Source organism: Musa acuminata, chromosome BXJ2-10 (assembly GCF_036884655.1).
Source record: "Musa acuminata AAA Group cultivar baxijiao chromosome BXJ2-10, Cavendish_Baxijiao_AAA, whole genome shotgun sequence".
Taxonomy (NCBI): domain Eukaryota; kingdom Viridiplantae; phylum Streptophyta; class Magnoliopsida; order Zingiberales; family Musaceae; genus Musa; species Musa acuminata.
Genome location: NC_088347.1, coordinates 19,417,193 through 19,442,266, shown reverse-complemented (window position 1 = coordinate 19,442,266; position 25,074 = coordinate 19,417,193). Strand labels below are relative to the sequence as shown.

Genomic DNA, 25,074 nt, shown 5'->3' with positions numbered 1-25,074 from the left:
TGAGGTGGACTCGCTAATGCATGGCCGAGAAGCTCGACGCAGGCAGGCTGGTCGCGCAGGCGTGTCTCAGAGAGTATGGAGCCGAGGGGCACGACGCAGGCGGGCTGGCCGCGCTGGTGTGTCTCGGGAACATGGAGCCAAGGAACACGACGCAGGCGGGCTGGCCGCGCGGGTGTGTCTCGGGGATGATGGGATCGAGGAGCACGACGCCGGCGGGCAGGCCGCGCAGATGTGGTCTCGGGCATCATGCTGCCGAGGAGCACGACGCAGGCGAGCAGACCGCGCAGGTGTGGTCGCGAGGGTCATGCGGCCGAGTAGCACGACGTAGGCGGGCAGGACACGCAGGCGTGGTCTCGAGCACCATGCGGCCGAGTAGCACAACACAAGCGGGCAGGCCGCGCCGAGGTGGATCTCGGCAGTGTGTGGCCGAGGTGCTCAGCGCAGGCAGGCTGCGACCGAGGGGTACCGCTTAAGCGCGCAGGCCACGCTGAGGTGGACTCGGGCCGTCTACGACCGAGCCGTGCGAATGCAAAAAAGAGGGGGGTTCGACCGAAGCTAACCGTGAGCCAAGAGGCGGTCAGGTAAACATGGAGCCTTCGCTTGGAAGAGACTGAGGCAGGGGCTAGATTCCTCGCACGAGGATTACACCGGATAGCAATCGCGGGTGCTTGACCGCTGCTACAGGGCCCGTCGCCCAGAGTCACTCCTCTTCCTTGCGGTCACCAAAGCTTCCGCCACGATGTACCGGTTGGCTCGCTGGAGCATATCTGGTACTGTGGTGGGGGGTCGTTGTACTAGGGACCAGTAGAATCTGGAAGGTCGCAAGCCTACCATGAACGCCTGCACTAACAAAGAGGGGTGAGTGTCCGGTAAGCTCCGGATTTACGTGGCAAAGCGATCCACGAAATGTGAGAGGGGCTCGTCCTCTCTTTGTTTGAGTCCGAGGAGCAGTGCCGCGGAGGGCTTTGGCCGGGCATGGGCTGCGAAGTGGAGCTCGAAGTCCTTGGCGAGTTGGCCGAAGGAAGTGATCGTTCCGATCTTCAGGCCGCTGTAGCATGTGCGGGCCGGACCCCTCAGGGTCGTGGGAAACGCCCTGCACATTAAAGCGTCAGACATTCCGTACAGTGCCAATTGGGCACGGAAAGCGACGACATGGTCCGCTGGGTTAGTGGAGTCGTCATATGCGTCCAAAGAAGGGAGCTGGAAGTTCGGGGGAACAGCGTGATCTCGTATCTCTGGTGCGAACGGAGATCCTCGGTATGTGTCCATCCCGAGCTCTCCCTCTGAGTTGCGAAACTCCTTCTCTAGTTCGTCGAGCCGCTGACTAAGAAAGCATAGATGGGCTCGCAGGGAGTCCGTTAACTCCGGAGATAATACCTCTGGCTCCGGGCGGCCGCTCGGGTATGCCGTCACTGGATCCCTGAGTGGGGTCAGTCGGACCCGAGGCGAAGTGGGAGGCTCCGGACGCGTCATGTGGGCCCAGGTGGGCGGCTCTTGTTACCGTAGCGGCTGAGTCATAAGTGGGGGTGTCGGTTGGGAGACGAGCGGGATGATGGTTTGCACCATATCCATCAGAGCTCGGACTTGACGAGCGAGGTCGTGAAAGGCCTCGGATGACACCGGCGAGGGGACACTCGGAGCGCCCTCGGGCGGAAGCAGATCCAGGTTGTCGAATGAACGCGAGTAGCGTTCCGAGGTCGCGGGGAGGTCGTCAGCCCGCGGCCCGTCACGCAAGGGGCGCGCAGCCTGCGCCCCTACTAAGAACGATCCCTCGGCAGGGAGTTCGTTGGGATCAGTCTGAGGATCCCTTGACATTTGGGCCCTCCTTCTAGCGCCAAAATGATGCAACAAAGCATCTGTTTAAGCCGTGGCCTCGGGGCCGTCGCGGCTCGGTTCGGGGGTCCGAATGTCGGGGATCTCGGGTGGCGTCCTTCGTGGTCACCCGTGGCCTGTCTCGATGGTCCGGTCGGGACGTCGCGTCGGGGGGAGTGCGTCGCCGTAGCGCCGGAAAGAGTCGATCCCGTCTAGCACCTGCACAAAGGTCAGGCCGAGGCGCTCGACCCGACCCCTCCGACGGCCAAGTTAGCGATGTGGAGGGGGTTTCGGATGAAGAAGTGTTTAGAGTCTGTCCCCGTAGGGGTTGTGTGTGTCCGTCCTCCTTCTCCTTTATCATGCAAGGGTATTTATAGGGAAGCTTACTGTGCCTGATATGCCCTCTTGCAGGAGCAGGTAGCGTCTAACACTGGCGTTGGCGTGGCGTCCAAGACCGAGCCGGGGCAGGATGTTTAATGTGCCTCGGTCGACGTTCCGATCCGTTTGGGATAGGTGACGTCAGCCCCAGTCTCGTCATCATTATTTCCCTCATCAAAACCATTATTATTAAATTAAATATTTAATATCATTAAAATTCTTCATTATGGTCCAAACATTGTAAATTTGAATTAATTCTTGAACGTTATGAATTGGTGATGATAAATATTTTTGATGGGAGAACATCTATATATATATATATATGAGGATTTTGGTCTCGGGCTCAATCATCTTTTTGAAGCAAAAAGGCTTTCCTCCGTCATCTAAAGTAAGAGTTCTGAGTCGAGATGTGCCAAAGTTTAAGAAGAAATCTGTAGAAATTTTTGACAATAATGGCTGGAGATATGCTATTTCGTTTTCGCATCGATTTTTATTGTATTTCTACTCTAATTTAGAAACACAAATTGATTTCTTTGGTTTTCTTACCGTGGACCCACTCGCTTGGGTCATTTCTCTTTCACTTGCAGCAGATTCACCCTTACTTTTGAAAGTGTGAAGAAAATGATATTCTTTTTCACTTGGTTTACGGAAAAAAGATTATATATCATTAAGGATGATTTAATGAAGATTATATATCATTTAAAGTGAAAAAGAATATATATCACTAAAGATTATATATCACTTAGATTTTTTATCGGTTTAGTGAAGAAAGTGTGAAGATCAACAATTGGTTTAGGGAAAAAATATTTTTTAACTCCACTAAGGATAAGGATGATTGTTGAATCCATCATTGAATAGATATAATATAAGAAATATATTATTTTTAAAGATCATAAATAATATAATGTTTGATTCGTACACCAGAAATATGCTCATTTAGATCTAAGAGTGATATCTCTTAATACAAATTTTTTATCTTCAAAAAGTATTAAGAAATTACAACCAATAATGTGTTCAAATGGATAATGAGAAATAGATCTCTTTAACACAAAATTACGCCTAATATTTATTGTCTTTCATCTCCATTTACAACATCTAATGTTGTTGTTGCATTCACACCAACCACAACTCATAGATCTATTTAGATAGAACTCTAAACAAGTCTTTCGTATCTTCAACTCGACTATCATAATCTATAGTAAAAAAAAAAATTATCATCTTCACTAAAAATATTTTGAAATACAAATTACCATAATTATGGCTTTGATACCATATAAAGAAATAAAAAGAAAAAGAAGAAATTATAGTGAGAAAAAAAAATTCATAGTGAAAAAAAAAATTACATTGAACTTCTTATAACGAAAAACACTTTAGTATAGAATAATAGTTTAAACAGGATTCTTTTATCTCTAAAATTTTATATAATTAATTTATTTTTAAAATAAAAAAAAATCTAATTTTTTTTTTTAAAATAATACTTTAAATCTTAAAAAAAACATAATAACTCACCGAAGTTATTCATGGACAGTACAAGACGTCTGTCTCACATAGCTTCAGCTTAATTTGGTTGGTTTATCTTATCAGACGCTCCTCCGATCACCGTCCAACGTGACTGACACCTCCGGCGCATGGATCAACTTCACCACCTTTCAGTCGCATGGATTTATGCGTCGAGTATCTCCACCGACCCCAAGAAATCCGACACCTCCGGCGCAGGGATTGCAGTCGCGTGGATTTATGCGTCGAGAGCTCCACCGACCCCGAGAAATCCAACACCTCTGGCGCAGGGATCGCGACGGCGAGCTCCAACGGCTAGTGACTCGGAAGGAACACTCAAAAGAGAGCATGACATGTCGTCGTCATCTCAGAAGCAGAGAATTCTGACGACGAGACGGTGCACAGAATCGTACTGGAAAATTGTCATAAAGTAGGATTGAGACACGCAGCAGCATCTGTTGCTGCGACAACAAAGCACTCTGCTTTGAGAAAAGAAATCCCACCGAGGGAAGCAGACTGCTTTCCTTCCTTTCCATGATTACTGCTCTTCTCGCACCGCCGTACCCGCGCGATTCCTACACCCAGCGAACGTAATTTAATTTAGGACACAATCATTATCTTCTGCATGGCTTTCTGCTTCCCACCACCACATGAACTCTTCGTCTCCGTTCTACGTTTCCGTCGTCGGCTGGCTGTACTTTCTTGTCCCTGTACAGGGAGGGGTTGGGTTGAGTTGATGTGACGAGGGAAAGGACGATAAAAGAAAGGCCTTACTATTTTATTTCTCCAAAAATACAAACTATCGAAATAATAGTAAATTTTAATTTTAATTTTGACTATTTTCTCCACTAAAATAGTCAAAATGAAGATACATAATAAATATACAGGGAGGGTGCTAAGTAAGTCACGCCGGCCCCGCTCCACACTCTACCGCTGTTTTCTGTCCTTGTCTTCCGACCTTTTGCTTTGCCTTCCGTTGGCGAAATCGAAGTGCATTATCAGAAACATACTTCGTCGACAAGTAGTTGAAGAGCGTGAGGGAGAGGAAGGACGGGAGGAGCAGAAGAAGACGAAGAACAACAAGTAGAAGAAGAAGAAGAGGAACAAAGGGGCAGCGGCGGCGGAGGAGGAGGCGATGAAAGGCTTCGTGGCCGTCTCCACCATTCCGTCGGTGAAGCGACGGTGGCGCGCGCCCGCCTCGGCGGTGCTCGTCCTCGTCTTATTCTCTCTCCTCGTTCCACTCGCCTTCCTCCTCGGCCTCCACAACCGCTTCCCCTCTGGTGAGTCGCCCACTTCACTCCTTTCTTCTCTCTCTCTCTCTCTCTCTCCTGCCATCTTCAGACCCTAAGACTCTTCGCGGGATGCCGCTCCGTTGTGTTGTCGCGGTGGAGTGGCGGGAGAGGGTCGATTGATCTGCATTGGGGCTGTGGCGCTTGGATCTTTGTCTTTGTTGGTGGATTTGGTTCGCGATGGGAAAATATTTTACGGTTTTGGTTTATCGAATTGGGGAATTAAGTTGGATGGCGATTGAACTGCACGTCGACCGTTTTTGGTACTATTACTATTGTAATGCCATTGCAGCTTTTTCATCTCTGTCGCTTTTTGTTACTTTTGTGCAGGTTATGATCGCCTGCCATCGGTAAGCTTCTCTCCGGAATATAAAAGACTCGATTATTATCAGGTTGATGGTTATCGTTCGGCAAATGGTGAATGTTTGTAATTGTCATTGGCCACACAGGAAACTAGCTTTCCGAAATTTGGTCATCTGGATGGTGTTGGTACTTCTTCTTCCAAGGTTAATTGATCTCTCACCAATTTACTACTTCACTTGGTAGAGACATACCACTATAGTTTCTTCAACTTGTTTCTGTTCAACTTGTATCAGGGTGATGGGTCAAGGATCGAGAATCGCGTCAAAAGATTTGGACCCATGTTCTCAAAGGTTGCTTTTGGCTTTCTAGAAATGTTTATAAACCACTGGCGTGGTGGTTTTCCTTTTTCAGTGGGAAGTTCTATATCTGATGAATTTGATGATGCAACATTCAACTGCTAACTGTTAGGCCTTAATGTACTTTTTCTTTTTTCAAGCTTGAGCTTAGAACTAAGCATTAATGGTGACATTCGTAACTTAATCATCTATCTTCCGAAACAAATGTTGAGCAGTTGTTGTAATGCATGCGCTTCATTTGTTAACTACCTGTGTGGCAGGCCAACATATTTTTTTGTTCTGTGAAATTGGCCCAGAGTTACAGGTCCAGAAAGATCTCAGACACCATTGAACCATACTCTGTTCATGATGTTGCAGATTCCTGGACAGTCTTTCGATTGGAAAGTTGATTGGGTCATATTTTATTGCTTTGAACCTAATCTTGATCATATTTTATTGCTTTCAATTCATGAACCTAATTATTAAGGACTCCCGATGTCTTATCTTGATTTTGTGAGCCAGAGTCGATAAAACACAGTTGTATACTGTTAATGTGCTTCTATATTTACCACTGAGATAATCCTTTTTCGTGACTAGGACACACTACATGCTGATTGTTTTGTTACTTCTGATAGTGATCATTTTGTATTCTCTTGAAAATTCATCATTTCTCATGCTGATGGGATAGTGTAGGTTAAACTCCTGTTTTGGCTTCTCATTATGCTTGCTTCCCATTATTCTACTTGAACAAAAGCCCTTTAAAGTTTTATCTAGGTGTTCTCGGTTATCTAATCTGCAATTTATTGAGTCATCTTAGCCATCTGCGTAATCTGTAAGATGAATTGCAGCTGCGTGCTACTAGAAACTTTCGAGTCCTTGATACGAATTGATATTTTTGATATCATTAATATTTGGGCTCATTGGATATTTCTTAAAAGCAGCTATGTCTCTGTTTTTGTCAGGATGTTACTGGGAACCACATCTCCAAAACTGGTGACCTCTTGAACAAGAAACCTGTCATAAGCACCACTGAGAAACTGATTGTGGCAGGGAAGGATTTTAGTTCCAACTCACAAGCAATGGACATGACTTCTCCCTCTGAACTACAGAACACTATTACCTACTATAAACAAGAAGTCATCATTTCGCACCCAAAAGGTATGCAGCATTAAATACCGCAGGGTTTTCTTTGTGAAGTTGCCTTAGTCATTTTCAGGAGGTACCGAGGTAGTATAAATAAAAATTTAGAATTTGGTGCATAAAAACTGCAAAACTTATTTGAACCCTTGAGGTATTGTTTTGAGAATTTGAGTGTAGAAGTGCACCTTGGGCAGGTGGTTGGCAATCTTTTTTCTTAAGAATTGTAGGCTTTTCTTGTGAAGTTGCTTTAGACATATTCAGAAGGCAATGTAAGTAGAAATTTAGGAATTTTGAATTTGATGAATAAGAACTGCAAAACTTATCTGAACCCTTGAGGTATTTTTTTGAGGATTTGAGTGGGCAAGTGCACCTTGGGCAGGTGGTTACCGATCTTTTTTCTTAAGATATATGATTGAAACTTAAGGATGGTTGCTGCAAGAGAACAGATCCAGTAACAAGAGACTCTTTAACTATGCTAAATATTCATGATATTTTCTATGGATCAGGCAATAATTGTAGACAAATGTGCCAGCTGAAACAAGAGTTTTCTGTTTCTTGGTCATGCAAATTTATAAGACAGTGATTTATTGGCCTAAACTCTAACGTATTGGTTGTTCCATGTACACTAGTTGTGTAATAGTTCATCAGGAAATTTTATGTTTTTTTACTTTATGCTTTGCTTTTCTTGCGCCTATTTATTATTCTAAGGCTATTGACTAATCCAAAATATTTATTTTCTGCAGTTCTGCCTGTACCACGAGCAGTTCCATCAGAATCACTTTTAAATTTGCGTACAAAGGTTAGTTGAGAAAACAAATCATTATGTTCACATGAGTTAATTGCATTATTCTGAGAAATTGAAATGAGGTTTACGATACTTATGATGGCACATACGTTTCATCTATCTACTGAAGTCTCTCTTTCGCAATACCAGTAAATTAAATTCTTCGCATATATTATAAATTAACTGGCACTACGAGAGTTTAATGACATGCTATTTCACTAAAATCAATCTAAACAAGCAACCATTTATCTTGTCTATTATTTTGCATTCTGGTGCTTTCTGTATGACTCAGATTCTCCCCTCAGCATGGTACCTGGGATGACAAGAAGAGTGATGCTGAAGGTGGACGTCGTGAGGAAACCAGGAAATATTGTCAGCTTGAATTCGGGAGCTATTGTCTATGGTCCATAGAGCATAAAGCAGTGTTGAAGGATTCTGCTGTGAAGAAACTCAAAGATCAGCTTTTTGTTGCTAGAGCTTACTATCCAAGCATTGCAAAACTTCATGGACAACAAAAGTTATCACGTGATCTAAAGCAGAATATACAAGATCATGAACGCATGCTTAGTGTAGTCACTGTGGATGCTGACCTTCCAAAATTGTAAGTGTTTTTGGAAATGTGTTGATGTTTTAACCTTTTTATTTGTTAAATTTTGCATATGCTCTTTAGATTTTCCATATAACTTTCAAATTTCTGTGTTTGTATTTACCATATGTTGATATTAAAAAAGATATAATGAATCCAAGTTCTCAATTTTGTCTGACTCAAGGACTCGTCTGCTTGCCATTGACCCTGTTTTCATGTGTCTGGCAAGGCATGCTCAAACTGATTGTGGCAAGCATGGTCTTCTCTTAATATCTCTTCAGTATCGATCTCAGCTTTCCATCACCCTAAATATTAGTTTTTATATTTAGCCATAATATGAATCGCTGCATGTGCGTTGTGTGAGTTAGCTTTAAATATATTAAGGGACCAGCTTTAATATGTTACCACCTCAATAAATTGAATGGAATTTTGGGGAAACATATTTCCTAGTTGTTGAACTTTGACCAGGTTTATTCAAATTTCCTCTTCTTTGCTCGTTGGAAAAAGCCTAATTTGTCTCAGAAAGATGAAATATAATAGCTTTGAAAGCATGAGTTGAATCCTCTTGTTAGGATTATCTTTTTACCCTTAACTAGTCTCTAAATAGTGAGTTCACATCTACCCTTATTATCGCTAGTGTCCCTTTGCACATGAAATCACTTTTAAGTAGTATCTGCTATTGGGCTGGTCTTAGTGGAATTATAGAAAAGACCCCCCAGATAGGTGGATGTTATGGTTTCATGCTGTAGAAAAAAAAAATCGTAGCAAAGATGAAAGAACAATGTCAGAATTTGAATTCATTAAAATTGTTGTTGTTGCTTTTAGGTTTTATTGATCTAGACAGTAAAAATGTAGTATTAGAATTTGCTTCTATTAACTGAATATGGGATCTGTGGACAAAAGATCTGCAGGTAATCTGTTATTCTCAATGAATTGGCATTGCAGCTCTAGCCCTGCAAGCATAATAGTTTCAAGGATACTATAAATAGCATCTATGATCTTCTTTAACTTGCTACTGATTCCATAGAAAATTAATAGCAGCTTGTCCTCTCTTTCAGTGTGGAAAACAAGATACAGAAGATGGAGCAGACAATTGCAAGAGCTAAAGGGTGCACTGTAAATTGCAACAATATTGACAAGAAACTAAGGCAAATATTGGATCTTACCGAGGATGAAGCTACTTTTCATATGAAACAAAGTGCATTCCTCTATCACCTTAGTGTTCAGACCATGCCCAAAAGTCTTCATTGCTTGTCCATGAGATTGACAGTAGAGTTCTTTAAATCGCTCTCGATGGATACCAAGCAGTCCCATTATAATAGACTTGACAGCCCAAAATTGATGCATTTTGTTATTTTCTCTAAAAATATTATTGCAGCTGCAGTTACTATCAACTCAACAATAATGAACTCTGAGGTGCGTACAACTTATCTTCATAGCAGGGGAAAATACTATAGAAGCTACTTGATGTTCTAGCTCTTATGACTTTTCTGTTGATGTTGCAATAGGTCAATCAAAATATGGTCTTTAATGTTGTAACGGATGCACAAAATTATTATGCGATGAAGATCTGGTTTGACAGAAATTCTTACAAAGCAGCAACCATTCTTGTCATCAATTTTGAAGAACTTAATCTGAAATACCTTCATATAACTGGCCTGGAAAAGCTATCAATGTCTGAGGAATTCCGTGTTTCTGTTCATAAAACTGATCGATTAGCTGCACATATGAGTACAGAATACATGGCAGTTTTTGGTCACTCTCACTTTCTTCTTCCAGATATGTTCAAGAATCTGAAGAAGGTGGTGGTTTTGGATGATGATGTGGTTGTTCAGCGTGATTTATCACCACTATGGGACCTTAACTTGGAAGGAAAAGTTAATGGTGCTGTTGAGTTCTGTGGATTGAGGCTGGGTCAACTCAAAAAATTTCTGGGCAGAAACAGCTATGACACAAAATCTTGTGTTTGGATGTCAGGACTGAATATTATTGACTTGAAGAAGTGGAGGGAGCATAATGTTACAGGGACATACTTTCAACTCCTCCAAAGCGTAAGTGATACAGCCTTTAATCTGCCTTTTCATCTGTATTGAGTTTTTCTTTTACCATTCCAACCCGTTTAAGGACGTAAATCCAGAAGTTCTTTTTTTTGTATCTAAAGTTTAGTATTTGGTTGATGTTTGATATGCTTTATGCATTTGAAATGACAAAAGCAGGATAGAATGTTCTTCACACAATCTGAGGCGGTCATGATCGTATTGGTTTACAAGTACTTGCATCGATTGTGTTATTTTTCACATTTATCACCTGATTTGCTGATTGTATCATTTCACCTAAATACATTTTGGATTCCTCTCAGAAACCTATGTAATTCTGTTTACAAATAACTTGTTTTCTTATCATTTAGTGGATGATTTATACATTCAGTGAACCAATTTGCCAGACTAACAGCTAACAAAATGCACTGTCCATTACAGTTCCAGCAGACAAAGAATGAGGTGTCTCTTAGAGCTGCAGCCCTGCCAGCAAGCTTACTCGCATTTAGGAATCTCATATATCCCCTCGGCGAAAGGTGGTCTTTACCAGGGCTTGGTCACAACTATGGTGTCAATGCAGATTCTATGAAGAGTGCTGTATCGTTGCACTACAATGGCAACATGAAACCTTGGCTTGATCTTGGTGTTCCGAAATACAAAATATACTGGAGGAAATTTCTTACGCAGGATGAGAAGTTCATGGATGAATGCAATGTAAATCCATAGCTGTCGAGAGCATCGTCTATATGAAGTTTTGGTACGTCCGGGACAGGACAGTTCGCTGGATACATTTTCTGTCATTTGATACCTGTGGAATTTTTCTCAACACACTGAATGGATGGGATATAACACAATGTTAGGTTTCAGAAGAGAGCTCGTCGTTGAGCTGTCGCCGGATGAGCTGAAGATCCCGAAACTTGCTCGTCCGATGCTCGCCATTCAATTTGCAGTTGCTGAACTGGAGAAAAGATCTTGATAGAACATAAGATTACAGAAGATGATTCGAGTATGGAGGTTAGCTTTGTCGCTCATCTTTCTGCTACATTTGGTTTGACAACTTGAATTAGACTGGTGTCCTCTTGGATTGTAGAGCAGTGCAGATTCTTTTCCTTCTCTACTATCAGTCCTTGTTTTTGTTGCCTTCTCAAACAAGTGTATACGGAAAATTTTTGTTCCACTTTATTGTTCTTGTCATTAGCAGATGTGCAGATTCCACTTCACCATATTCTTGTCATTCGTATGAGCTGGTCATGAACCTTCTCTACTGTTTCTTCTTCCATATAATGTCTATTCATCAATGGATGGGAGCGTCTTGTTTCTTCTTTCTTATCCTTTCTTTATATGTAGAAGATGAGGGGGAACACGTAACATAGAGGGAAGTCGTGATACAGCAATAGAAGAAGATTCGGGGAATCGAGTGCAGAGAGAGCATCACAAAACGCCAGTCAATTCGGTAAGATCGAGCAAGCGTTGTTATAGTATTAGAAGAACCAAGCCAATCGAGAGAAGAAAATGTCACAAAAGAACAGGCAAATTAGTCTCTCAGATCTTTCCCCCTTCCCTCCCTCTCGATTAGTACAAACACCATTACGATCATATGTGTTGTCCCTGTCCACAGACGAAGAGGAAGGAAGGCTTATCCCCGGCCTCGCGTTCGCTTTAGACGTAGGACGGTGGCTTCGGGAGGCCGACGACGTCGCCGCAGAGCAGCGTGTTGTCGGGCATGTTGTATTCATCCCTCAGGGACCTCGCCGGCGACACCACGCTGATGTAGAGCTGCTGCCCCAGGTAATGCCGCTCCCACAGCTCCGACCGCAGGCTCCACATCCCCGCGTTGTCGAACGTCAGCATGATCGCTGACCACGACCTCGGGTACACCTGTATCGTGTGCCGGCTCACCGCGTCCAGAAGATTGTAGGTCCTCCGGCTCGCCGGCGTCCACTTCCCGTGTCCCATCCTGCAACCAACACGTCAAAACACCACGTTCATCCGCCATGGACACTCATGCTTGCACCTCGAAAAGTCGAAAAGCCCGCAGTGCGGTTTAGATTACCCGGCGGCGAAGAAGGAGTAGCCGTCCAAATGGTAGCACTGAATGCTCCTCTCGGGATTCTCCAGGATGATCTCGATGTAGTCCCTGTAGGTGGCGTTCAGGACGTTGGGAGCGACCGTGATGCTGGCGCCGGACGCCGGTGGCTCGTCACCGATGCTGTCGTACTTGAACACCTTGTCGGAGATGCCGTAGTACTCGGCGAGCTTGAGCGGGGTGGGGGAGTCCACATGCGACACGCCATTGAGCCCGAAGCGGCGCTTGCCGTTGACGAGACCGACGGAACTGGCGAGCTTGATGGTCCGGGTGATGTTGATGCTGCCGTAGTGGTAGGAGCCCTGGGGGTTGGGTCGGGCGGCGCTGGCGGTGAGGTTCCACCGGAGCGACCTCCACTGGTTGAACGACCAGGCCCAGCCGACGGGCCCCGCCGGCTGCTCGGGCGATGGTGGAACTTTGGAGCCGGCGTAACGGACGACGCCGGTCGCGGTCCGCATGTACTTGGTGAATCGTGTGGAGGCGACCATGTAGTAGTCCTTGGGCTCCTGGTTGGCCGTGACGAGCACGGAGAGACATTGCCCGACGTGGACGTCGAGGGACTCGTAGTCGTTCTGCACGGTGTGCGACCCGTCCATCTCCACCAGCTTCATCAGGTGGCCCTGAATCCGGAAGTTGAGCGACAACTTCAAGCCGACGTTGCAGATCCGGTAGCGGTACGTCTTCCCGGCTTCCATGGTGAAGAGCGGCGGGTCGTCCTTGCCGGTGGCATCCTTACCGGAGAGCCCGTTCATGAGGACGCCGGCGGGGTTGCCGATGCTGCGGCCGGCGTCGAGAATCCCGGCGAGGACCTTGTGGCTCTTGGTGTACCAGTCACCGATGAGGACGGTGTAATCGTCAGCAGGGTCGTCAAATGGCACGGGGATGAGGAGGCGGCTGTTGATACGGAGGCCGCCGAAGCCCCCGGCGGCCCTGTGCATGCCGAGGGAGGGGAAGTAGAAGAAGCTCCCGATCTGGTCCTTAACCTGGAAATGATAGGTGTAGTTCGTGCCGGGAGGGATGGGGCAGTTGGTTCCCGGCATGCCATCCTGCCATGAGTTCTTCCTCTGCTGGATTCCGTTCCTGCCGGTAACAACACAGAAAAAGCCTTAGCGGATCCCTCATTAATGTCTGTGTCAAGCTCAAGCAGGAGAGAGAAGGAACCATGTAAACAGGAAGGGCTCATCGAGATTGTTGAAGACGTTGAGGACGATGTTGTTGTTGGTGGTGGAGTTGATGTTGGGTCCGGGGAACTGCCCATTTATGAGGATGGCCTGCTGAGCGACGCCGAGAGGGGCGATGGTGCCGTAGGTGACGTTCCACGTAAAGAAGAGGTAGGGGTCCTCGGCGCGCACCGCCGACAGGGCGAGAAGGGTCGAGAGCAACGCCAACAGCGCCATGCGCGACATCTTCTTCTCCCTACTCTGCAGCTTATCGGGCGATCTCCAGACCCCTCTCTCTCTCTCTCTCCCCGACAATAAACCAACTTTTTTGCTCGATCTCCCTACCTCTCTCTGAAACCTCTATAAATTCATATGGAGAGAGGATGGAAGAGGAGGAGAAGGCCGGAGGGGGAGGGTGGGAGGAAGATGGGGAGGGGTTGGTGGAGCTTGGTGCTTGGGTTTTGGATCCGCCGGGAGGCCATATTTATAAGGGAAATGGATAGATGGATGGATGGAGGAGGCGTCCTCTTCTTCGCTCATTTCTCCGGGCTTCGCGTGCTGCCGCTTGAACTGTTCTTGTTCGACGGAAGGAGAAGCGAGAAGGGAGGCTTTTGCGTGCGTTCTGTCGGATGTTTGGAGCACAACCAGTTTTACGATTCCGGTGTTCTCTCCGTGTGCAGATGTCATATCATGAACCAGTAAACGCCATCTGAGTTGGAATACGAAAAGCCAGGAGGTGTGTCGAGTCACCCCTCCAAGTTTACAGAGGTGATGTGGCCTGTACACATGAAGCATAGACTTGTAATAATTAACTAATCAACTTAAATGTCTCCGTACAGATACATCTTATGAACCTATTGGTCATCCCATATATATTTTTCAATCAAATATTAAAAAATCTTATCTACATATTTTTATTCATAAAATATTGATATATCATATTCATATAGCAAAAGTTGAATGTTGAAAATCTCAGTTGACATATTACTTAAAAAGTGTTGACTAGTTTAGCTAGTAAAGGATTTAACATCTCAATCCTGTCTCCATCATTTATTTTTTGAAAAATAATAATAAATTATATATATATAATTGATATTCATTATCAATGTTTGTCAAGTTAATCTCATGTCAATTAATTAGATTACCCTTAAAACCACCATATAAAAAAAACAATAATAAATATAGAAATTTTTATTATATATGTATATATATATCTAATGTGAATAATCTGAATATAGAAATATATATATTAAATATATATATATAAAAATAAGAAAAATCATCGATTATGTTACCTTTTATTCAAGAAAAAGATCCAAATTATCATAAAAGATTGTAATGATTATTATAATGGATGTTGGTGAACCTTATTATGCCATAACTCTAAGGAGTCTACCTGGCTTAGTTCAATTGGCGATGTCCAAGATCATAATGGGGATGAGATCTTCGCCTGGTCAAGTTGAGCTGTAGGTCAGTCGAGATGCGCTTCTTTAGTGAGCTCGTTCGCCTTTCTCATTGTCGGATTCCTGCATACTAACAAAGGTCGGAATGGAGAGGGGAATCCCGACTTAGACTTCTCCAAAGATTAAGTTAGTGGAATTCTTTGTCAAAGATCATCTACCCCTATCAAATGTTGGCAGGGACTTTTATTTTGATGCTCGAGGGTCGATCGTACGCAATCTTCGCACGGCGACTGACTCCCTAGGTGACGAGTTCGTACCTTCGGACGATCGATGCCCGGTATGTGCAAACTGGCGCCATGCAGTACATTCCTTGTCGGGACAATGTCGATTCATGCGGCTTCATACGATGTGAGAGGGGAGCGACGATCGTCCCGAATTCCTGGTGGCACATCTTACGTGGTGCTAGTCATCCTCCCAAGGTTTGACGCTTGCGCTAACGTGGTTAAGGGTCGTGTCCATGTGGCTAAATCCACGATATGCTCCATCAATGATACACCACCTTAATGATTATTATGGATTATGGAAGGTTATTATGGCTTGTTTCGCATCATTCCTTACTAAATTATTGACAGCCACTCATCATTATCATCACAATCATCATTTGTTATTATCCAAAAATTGCAATATTCTAAACCCAAACACGAAGGCTAAAGACACAATCATCATGAGTTGGTTCCGACAGCACCAGGAATGCTATCAGTAATCTTGAACCGGACCGCCAGTGCATCCGCTTCGCACGGTTCGATTTCGTACGGTTCAATTGTCAAGGCCACTCCATTCCTGCCTTCTCGCGTAAATAAGACTTGGAGTCCGCCGCAATGGACCGGCGGTGAACCGGAAATCTGGGTCGGACGGATCCCGTGACGGTTTTTTTTCCGCCTTTACCTCTCTTTTCTTTACCTTTATTAATAAAAGGTACACCCCCCCCCCCCCCCCATTTCTGTGCCGCGGATTGGAGGCCTCACTCCCACCTCTTCTTCTTCTCTGGCGTCGGAAAGCTCATTCCCCTCCTTGAATTCGTGGGGTACTGATTTTTTCATCTCCATGTGCGTCTCGATCTTTGTCCCGTTGTTGCGAATAGATGTTCTTCTGATGGATTGATCTCGCTTTAGGGTTTCGATCCCAAGGGGGTGTTAAATCATTCCTGCGTTGTTCCGCAAAGTAGAAGATTGCCCTTAGATCGACCATGGCTTGTGTGCTTTTGCCCATTTGCGAAATATAGAAGCTACCAAGGTCGGGTTTTTTCTCTTTTAGTCGTTTGGCTTGGTGAGTCCTGAAGGCTTAGTTTGTCGAAGCAGACTTTTCAATCTCTTGGTGTTCGTGAAATACGAGTATATTCTAAGCAAGCAAAGTTAAACAGGAGAAGTGTATTTTGAGTAGGTGATTGGAACCTATTCTTCCTTGCGCTGAAAGATGAAATCTTCGAATCTTTACATTGCTTGTTGATTTCATGGACCCTGGAGCAACATTTGAATTTTATTATTTTTTCATTGTTTGTATGGGATCGGTGATGAATCTTAGCCTCTTATTATTACTTGGTGTATGTCCATCTTTCTGGGTTGTAGCCAAGTCTTGCTCTGGTTGTTCAAAACATATATTTTTGTAGAGGCACCTGGCAAAAGCAGCTTAAACTTTCCGAGGGAAGTATAAACGTGGAGGTGGTATTTAAGGAATGTGAAAATGCAGATACTTTGAGAGAAGTCTTCAAACTATTCGTGGCAGACCTTAAGTTTGTAGTCTTTTTAGTGTGTCAGATGGTTACTGTAGTTGAATAAATTTGTTGGTCTTAATGGTGAAACTTTGTTTAAAACAACTAGTCTTTCTTGCATTCTTCATTTATACTTCTCAGGATAAAAATTAGGAGGGTGAATCATTTTTTATTAGGTGTTGACTGAGTTATAACCTGCTGATAAAAGTTATCTTTTGAGGTTGCAAATCCCCATTACATTTCAATTGTAATTACTTGAGATGCCTAATTTTCCCATTAATACTTAGTTGTTGCAAGTTCAAATTGCTTCATATGGTTCCTGACTAATTTCCTAACTAAAATTTGCTTTATCTTTTCAGCTCAGGACAAAGATAGCAGCCAACAATTAGAAATCTGGATACTTTTTAGTCACTGCTCAGCATAATGAATGAGCACTACGTCTGGAATTGAATCCTCCTTGAACACTTATCACAAAACTATAATGTCTGGGCTGTTAAATGTAATTCCTGCCTGCCTTTTTGGCTTTCACAAAATATGTTACTTGGATTATAATTTTATTTGCATGGACGCAGAAGGAAAAACACGAGGCCTTTAGACTTGGTATATGAATTTGTTGGGTGTCTCTTCTTTCTGTTATAGTAATTATACCCCTGATGAATAATTAATTGTAGGTTGTATTAATATTTTCATTTAGCTTTGTCGATCTTATCAATCACATTCTGATCATTCAAAGTTAATGAAGTACTAGTTTTTATATAACTACTTTAGCTTGTTGTTTTCAGTTTGTCATGATTGTGATGATGCCTTTAGCTATGTTAACAGATACTTGTCCAGTTGGATTTACCGTTTAAAGAGATCTATGATGTCAACCTTTCCTGTTGGCATTGTCACTCATGTAATGGTGCCATCTAATTTTTGGAACTCACAATGGATTCGATGTCTGCTGCCCCATAACCAATATATACTGCCGTACTATGATCTGAATAAAGTTGATTTTTCATCTTTCCAGTTCATCCATTGTGTGCCACGTGGTGTTTGACATTTCCATGCTTTCCTTAAACATAGCTACTGCTATGTTCCACTGCTTGGATTCAGTTTTGTCTTGTTCTGATGGTTTTGTCAAGTCCTCTTTTTTTTTTCAGTCAAATGAATTGCAGACTTTTTTTCCTGATGACCTGCTTTTGAGGCATGATATATGTAGACTAATACCTTTGTACATATCCTTGTTCTTGTGATGTACGTACATAACCTTGGGGAACCTCAACTTCTTGGTAATTGCATATGGTTCCTTAGACATGGTCATTTCAAGCAGAAAGGCCCAAAATCTGTTATCACATATGCATGAAACTGCATGAAATATTTCACTGCTTTATATTCTTTGTAAGTCACTAAACTTTTTTTTAGTTCCCATTATTTGATCCTTATAATGCTTGAAGCTTGTATGTGACATAGTGGCTTGTCAAAATTTTGAAGTGCATGGCATTTTTTTGTTGTGATCAAATTCCATTCCTGGATTAGCATAGGTTAGGTGTTGACCTTTTCTCTAGACAAGATATATGTAGTTTATATTGTGCTTTCTAAGTACCTATAACAGACTCTACATTATTTAGAAATGGATTTTGATGGGCAATATATGTAAATTATTTAGAACGTGCTAGTCTTTGTTATGGGTTTTGGACTATTGTATATTGTATTCGACTCTGCCATTTTAGTTTTACCTTTGATTACTTATTCTGCATCTTTCTTAGTGATACTAGCTGAGTGCATGTTTTATTTAATCATGTTTAGAGATTGTGGAAGAGAAAGAAACATCATGCTAGTGCATGAGATTACTTTTTGAAGCCTAGAAATTCTCAAAAATTTGCTGATTTATTTTTAATTCATTTACAAGATTCGTTATTTTCTATTAACTCAAGGATCATCTTCCCTTGGCTCATTGATTTATTTGGCCCTTCAATACCAGAATCAATTTTCATGATACAGATTGTGGTTACCCTCTTCTTCTAGATTTGCCCATGATCTAGGGAAACCTCAGAGTTTACATTGGGGTTGTGTTAACCTAACTTGTGATCAGTAACATAGAAGTTAATATCTGAAACAAGCCTTTCATGTTTTAATATTTGAATTTATTGTATACTAAATTTACTTGGCTAGGAAACTTGGATCAACCTCAAAAGGTTCTCATCAATTTAACTGCTGTAATAAAAATTTCTCCAGCTTTCATGCCCTTGATTTGAGTTGTGTTACACTGCATACTCCCCATTTATGGGAAATATCATTGCATTTTTTTGGAAAAAAAACTTGTGATGCCATTGGTAATGCATTGGGAAATTATTGAAAATGAGTGTCTGTATATATATTGTGATGTTAATTGGCAGTTTGTATATGTAGCTAATTGGCTAATCTATACTACTGTTCTTTTTGCTCCTGTATAATTTTACAATTGTGGACGCATGCTGGCCTTGCTTTTCTTGATTAAAATACTTGAGATTTTTGTTTCAGTCGACACTTAATGGTTCAGCATCAAATCTCACTGACTCAACTGGCCGACCCTACACCACATCATTTTCCGGCCAGTCTGCTACAATGCCTGGATTTCATAACTCCAGTAAGCAGATTCTGACTGTTAACTTTCTTGAACAGATAGAATCTTTTTAACTGCTAACTTGTACAATAATAGGTGGTCTTCAAGGGCTGCATAACATTCACGGAAGCTTCAACCTGCCAAACATGCCGGGTTCACTTGTATCAAGAAATGCAGCAATCGGTGGTGTTCCATCAGGTGGTGTTCCACAACCAGGGGGAAGCATTCCTAGCGGACGGTTTGCATCCAACAATCTTTTGGTTGCATTGTCTCAGGTCTAGAACAATTTGAAGTATAAGCATATTACTCATCTGCATCGAAAAGTCTTTTGAATGCACTGCATCTTGTTAAAATCTGCTTAACCATGTGCATATTGCTTCCTGCAGTGAGTGAAATATTAAAGATTACTTTTTGACCTATATATTCTTTTATCGTCTATATTTTGTTAAACTGAAGCTTGTCTGCGTATTCTCATTTTTCATGCAGATGTCTCATGGCTCTGGTGTGACAAATAGAGGGGGTATCAATGTTGTTGGAAATCATGCTTTTAGCAGTAACATGAGTGGAGTTGGTGGGTCAATAACTGGTGTCTCCTCAAGTTCTGCCACTGGCAATCGTAGTGCGGTTCCTGGTTTGGGAGTTTCTCCAGTTTTGGGTAATGTAGGCCCTAGACTTGCAAGCACCATGGGAAACATTGTTGGTGGTGGTAATATGGGAAGAAGCATTAGCTCTGGAGGATTATCAGTTCCTGGACTATCTTCACGTGTAAACTTGGGTGCTAATAGTGGATCAGGGAGCCTTAGTGTACAAGGATCTAATAGACTGATCAGTGGCATGCTTCAACAAGGTAACACTCCATATTTCCTTGCAGATTTCTGGCTTTGCAAGATTTATAAGTCTCATCTTAGGGCACCTCTTGTATTGTCTACTTCTATAGCAAAAACATTTGAAAATTTAATATATGCTATAGTGGCAGCTATACATGAAGTTGGGCTTATTAATTCATATTTAGAAGTTTTCAATATGAAATTCAGCCTTCTGCAGCAAAGTCTTACCTGAAACTAAAATTTATTGAAATTACTGCAAACCACAGAATTTGATGTTCAGTTATTGATCCCTAAGATACCTTTGGTTTATTAGTTCATATTGTTGTAATGGTTGGTAATGATTCTATTTATGCAACATTTTGTCTTGAATATCGAATAGTGTGTTTATCTGTAGAACCAGAGTGTATATTCACATGTATTTGTGCTTTAGACTAGATGTTGGATTTTATGAAATACTCATTAAAATTGATGCATCAACTTATTTCACTGAAATAACTCTGTAAATATACAACAGATTGACTGACAGATTGTTCTATTTATACTATTAGCAGCACCACAAATGATTGGTATGCTTGGGAATTCTTATCCTATATCTGGAGGACCTCTATCTCAAATCCAAGGTGCGAATAACCCCTTAAGCTCTATGGGAATGTTGAATGATGTCAATGCTGCCGACAGTTCTCCTTTTGATATGAATGATTTTCCTCAATTAAATGCACGACCAAGTTCAGCTGGAGGCCCACAAGGACAATTGGGTATGTAAGTGAGACGTGTTTCCTTTATTGTTTTAACAGAATTTTTGTGAAATGGAGCATCAACTGATTCGTGAATTCTTAGGTGCAACACGTAAACAAGGGGTTGGTGTTAGCTCCATTGTCCAACAAAATCAGGAATTTAGCATACAAAATGAAGATTTTCCAGCTTTACCAGGATTAAAAGGTTTTTTTTCCTTTTCATCTAGACTTTTTTGTTGTTCCTGAGAAACAAGTTGTATATTCATATATCTTCCTTAGCTGTTGCATTTTTTATATGCTTTGTCCTGCATTTTGCTTTTTTAGAAGCAAATTTATTTCTTTAGTCTGATTCTTTGTTGAGCCTTTACAACATTTGGTTTTTCATACATTTTGAGACTTTTGATATTTATTTACTTAATAGCAAGACTATTCATTTATAAGTTCCAGTACTTGTGAAACTGCTTTTGAATGAGCACTTTCATTTTAGGTATCATGGTGCAAAAATTTTTGAGAACAAATAATTTAAGACCATGGTACCAAGAGAAGGGGGGAGGAAGAGAAGGAGAAGAGCAGGAGAAAAAAAAAAGGAGAGGTGAGGAGGGGAGTACGAGTTGGACCGGCGTGGTGGTAGGTGGCCATTGGCGTAGGCAACAAGCAAGAGTCATGGCTGGCACGAGAGAAGTGAGCGTGAGAGAAGAGAGAGGTGGGTGGGGTAATGTAACCTAATAAAAAAAATATAAGAAAAGAACTAGACAAAGAACATCGTTTTAGGTTCAGACCCATATTGGTTTCTGGTCAAACATATACATACCTGTGGGTACAAGCATATCAACGCACACACGGATCACCAGTATCGATTACTCAAAGAAGAAGAAGAAGTAGAAGGAGAAGAGGAAGGACCAGATGGCCATGGAGGAAGGAAGAGGAAGGTATAGGAAGGAAGAAGAGGGGGCGGTGGAGGAAAAAGAAGAAGGAAGAACAGGAAGCAATGGAGGAAGAGGAGGAAAAGAGGATAAAGCTTACTGCAATCTGCAGCACATGGTGGCAGTCGCCAATGGCAATACCAAGGAGGTAGACAATGTCGAATGGCAGCGGCGGCTTGTGATTCCGTGCGCCCCGCGCATAGAGAAGAGGGCTCGTGAATGGATGGTAGCGGCAGCTCACGGTTCTGCTCTCCCCATGTACGGTGAAGGACACTCACATTCATGAGCCCTAATTGAAGCAGGAAACTGTAAGTTTTTTCTTTTACTTTTTAAAATGGGTCGAGTTGGACCACTCGAAATAAGGGCGGTTTGCATACCAGTTCACCCAACCGAAATAACATTCCATGGAACGAGATAGGAACCTCTATTTAATAGGCTTACTAGGCAGTAAGTCATGTACTGGACCGGAACCACCCGGAAGGGCAGTCCATGTTCTAGTTCATGCCTAGACCCAGATCACCCAGAAATGGGCAGTCCAGTAAATATCAGTTAGTACATGTCGATCAGGATGAAATGGAGTTCCTTGGTTATAAACACTATTAAACAACTTCTTACCTACTTTATAAGTCTAATCACTATTGGTCAGCCATATTTCTGTTTTTAATAGAGCATGAATTTCCTTTAATCTCTATTGTCAGATTGTAAATGCATTCACTTACATACACCCTTGCCCAACGAAATTGTACAAACATAGAGATAAGAAATAAATATAGAAAAATGAGACATAATCCAACTTGGTCAATCTTCACTAAGACAATATCATCGGTTCCTATCTTCTTGGTTTTGCACTGGAAAGAAACCAGAGGATTTTGTTACTTCTCTGGTGTTACTATGAATAATACATTTTCTGGTACGATAAACTGCTTTCAACATTGACATCTTAGCTATAGTTTGTACTGTCCTACTATTGGTTGTATCGACCACTACAGTATCCTTCCAAGATTCTTGTTTCATAATTATTTATTTTTCATTCCTTTTTAGGCAGTAGCTCAGACTTTTCTGTGGATTTGCATCAGAAAGAACAACTCCATGAAAATATTTCCACAATGCAGCCACAACATCTACCTGTAAGTTGGACCTTGGTGAATTTATTTGATCTACTTGTCCTTGGTTGTAAAATTGCTTTATTCAGTAATAGTTGTTATATCATCAACTAGCTGGCAAGATCTGCTGGATTTAGCTTAGGAGGAACTTACCCACCTACCCGACAGCAACAGCAGCAGCATGCCACTGCAGCTAGTAGTGGTGGGCTTCCTTTTACACCTGGGAACAATGTAGATCTCCGGTTACATGGTTCTGATTTTTTTCCATCCTCTCATGGAAACTACCATTCACAGGTATATTAATTCTCTCTGATGCTTTTGTCTGCTAGGCAACTTAATCATTAGGTTCTTGAGTGATTGTATTTCTGTTATCAATTGAGTTGTTTCTCAACTTTTTGCAGATTCAAAACAGTGGAGCCCCTAGCATTGGCTTGAGACCCTTAAACTCTCCAAATCCAGTTTCTGGTCTGGGAGTGTATGAGCAGCTCATTCAGCAATATCAACATCCACAAAGTCAATCGCAATTTCGACTGCAACAGATATCTGATGTTAGTCAGTCGTATAGGGATCAGAGCATAAAGTCTGTTCAGGGATCACTGCTAGCTCCTGATCGGTTTGGCTTGCAGGGTTTGTTGAGTGTTATTAGGATGAATGATCCAGATCTAACATCTCTTGCTTTGGGAATTGATTTAACTACGTTGGGTTTGAACTTAAACTCTTCGGATAATCTTCATAAAACATTTGGTTCTCCATGGTCTGATGAGCCTGCCAAGGGGGAGCCTGAATTTTGCATTCCGACTTGCTATCATGCCAAATCATCACCAATTCTACATGTAAGTTTTTTTTTTTAATCTAATATGAATATATCGTCTGAGTATATGATCTTACTAAATCTGTTATTGTGGATGTAGCAAGGTTATTTGTCAAAATTACAGCTATCAACCCTGTTTTACATCTTTTATAGGTATGTATTCCATTCTTTTTTTTTTTCTTTGGGTGTTCTTCCTTCACGAGTGTCGTTCCTTAAAAGTATTTTCCACCATCTTGCAGTATGCCAAAGGATGAAGATCAACTCTATGCGGCCTCTGAACTGTAACTCTTTCACTTTCTCTCCTCCATTTCATCTCTCTGTGGGTGTATGTTTTTTGTCATTCTTTGGGAAGCCCAATAAATATTTGTCTAAACTAGTTTTAGAGTTTGTGTCAAGAAGCATTGTCAAAATCAAACTTGCAAGTCTGTTCCTCAAACATCAGTCTTTATGGTTTGATGACTAATTTGACACCAGTTCATGAAGGAAAGAAAATATGGCACTGTAGTCTATTGTGCTTATCTTCAGGAGGAAAAAAGAGAAAAGAAAAAGTAATTTACTTTTAGCTACCAAACAAGTCATGTAGGGTCCCGAGTGATGGAATTTCATGCAGTTTCCTGCTTTTCTTTCCTCCGAAACAAAGATGACCTCCAGTTCTTTTTCACGTAATTTTCTATGCGACTTATCTATTGGTCTATATCAGAAGTTTGTCTGGATGTGCTTTCAGTTGTCTTTAAATTGTCTTAATAAAAAACTTTTGCAGATATGCGCGTGGATGGTTCTACCACAAAGAGCATCAGTTATGGTTCGTGAGAGTTCCAAATTTGGAGCCTCTTGTTAAGACACATGCATATGAAAGAGGATCGTACCACTGTTTCGATCCAAACACATGGGGAACAATTCTAAAGGTTTGAGACAATCCAATTATTTCTGTGTTCTATTAGCACTTCCTATGATTGTTAATTACTATCGCTAATTGTTGGACTGCAGGAGAACTTTGTTTTGCATTACGAGGCAGTGGAGAAGAAACCAATACTTCCTTCTGATCCTTCTGATCGCCCTTAGGATTAACCTAAGAGTTTGGTCATGTAAAACATGCTTGTCACTGTTAGAATAAAGCAATCCAGTCTATTCTTGATTTTTCTCCATTGCAGCATTTATCAGAGTGCCAAGTTGAGTAGTTTATCCTTGCAGTCCCTCATTTTTTTTATCAAGCGTCCTTCAAAGCTCATTCAGACTTTCTCCCCCCTGTAGAGTAGCAGGAGAATTCATGGGATTTAACTCATAGATAGAGGACACGGTGGATTCATGAATATATCATGAATTTTACCGACCTGTATTACTATGAATAATTGTTCACAGAAAGTTGAAGTAATATATTCTCAGTATCGTTGCAGCTTTTAGAGGACAATAAAAAAAGAAGTGTGAGTTGCAAGATATATGTATGCTGTTTTTGCATGGATGGGGTTTGATAGGATCATTCAGTTCAAAAAATTTACATACTTTTTCTCTTCTTTA

General features: G+C 42.0%; 3 protein-coding genes across 12 annotated transcripts; 2 read left to right on the top strand and 1 right to left on the bottom strand.

Annotated features, from left to right (window-relative positions):
* The first annotated feature begins 4,611 nt into the window (after positions 1 to 4,611).
* On the top strand, positions 4,612 to 11,458 carry LOC104000024 (probable galacturonosyltransferase 7). 2 transcript variants are annotated; one of them, XM_018819779.2, is made up of 11 exons: positions 4,612 to 4,967; positions 5,307 to 5,326; positions 5,426 to 5,482; positions 5,573 to 5,629; positions 6,577 to 6,772; positions 7,498 to 7,553; positions 7,844 to 8,139; positions 9,183 to 9,540; positions 9,633 to 10,175; positions 10,602 to 10,917; positions 11,021 to 11,458. In XM_018819779.2, the coding sequence occupies exons 1-10, from the start codon at positions 4,823 to 4,825 to the stop codon at positions 10,884 to 10,886; spliced, it is 2,013 nt and encodes a 670-aa protein (XP_018675324.2). In that variant the 5' UTR covers positions 4,612 to 4,822; the 3' UTR covers positions 10,887 to 10,917; positions 11,021 to 11,458. The 2 variants fall into 2 exon arrangements, with proteins under 2 accessions (XP_018675324.2, XP_009420228.2); XM_009421953.3 differs by having other exon boundaries at positions 10,602 to 11,458.
* Positions 11,459 to 11,609: 151 nt separating this feature from the next.
* LOC135624394 (L-ascorbate oxidase homolog) lies at positions 11,610 to 14,045 on the bottom strand. Its single transcript, XM_065127939.1, has 3 exons — positions 13,408 to 14,045; positions 12,214 to 13,326; positions 11,610 to 12,117 (listed from the first exon to the last, which is right to left on the bottom strand). The coding sequence occupies exons 1-3, from the start codon at positions 13,650 to 13,652 to the stop codon at positions 11,820 to 11,822; spliced, it is 1,656 nt and encodes a 551-aa protein (XP_064984011.1). The 5' UTR covers positions 13,653 to 14,045; the 3' UTR covers positions 11,610 to 11,819.
* A 1,757-nt stretch (positions 14,046 to 15,802) lies between these two features.
* LOC135624393 (probable NOT transcription complex subunit VIP2) lies at positions 15,803 to 24,704 on the top strand. 9 transcript variants are annotated; one of them, XM_065127933.1, is made up of 15 exons: positions 15,816 to 15,893; positions 15,982 to 16,102; positions 16,937 to 17,076; positions 19,080 to 19,185; positions 19,258 to 19,436; positions 19,648 to 20,008; positions 20,537 to 20,743; positions 20,826 to 20,927; positions 22,687 to 22,772; positions 22,863 to 23,042; positions 23,150 to 23,581; positions 23,660 to 23,712; positions 23,799 to 23,840; positions 24,320 to 24,464; positions 24,547 to 24,704. In XM_065127933.1, exons 3-15 carry the CDS (start codon positions 17,005 to 17,007, stop codon positions 24,619 to 24,621), a joined length of 2,040 nt encoding a protein of 679 aa, XP_064984005.1. In that variant the 5' UTR covers positions 15,816 to 15,893; positions 15,982 to 16,102; positions 16,937 to 17,004; the 3' UTR covers positions 24,622 to 24,704. The 9 variants fall into 9 exon arrangements, 8 of the variants coding, with proteins under 8 accessions (XP_064984006.1, XP_064984003.1, XP_064984007.1 ...); XR_010491663.1 differs by lacking the exon at positions 15,982 to 16,102 and having other exon boundaries at positions 15,803 to 15,893; positions 23,664 to 23,712; XM_065127934.1 differs by lacking the exon at positions 15,982 to 16,102 and having other exon boundaries at positions 15,803 to 15,893; positions 20,540 to 20,743.
* Positions 24,705 to 25,074: the final 370 nt, after the last annotated feature.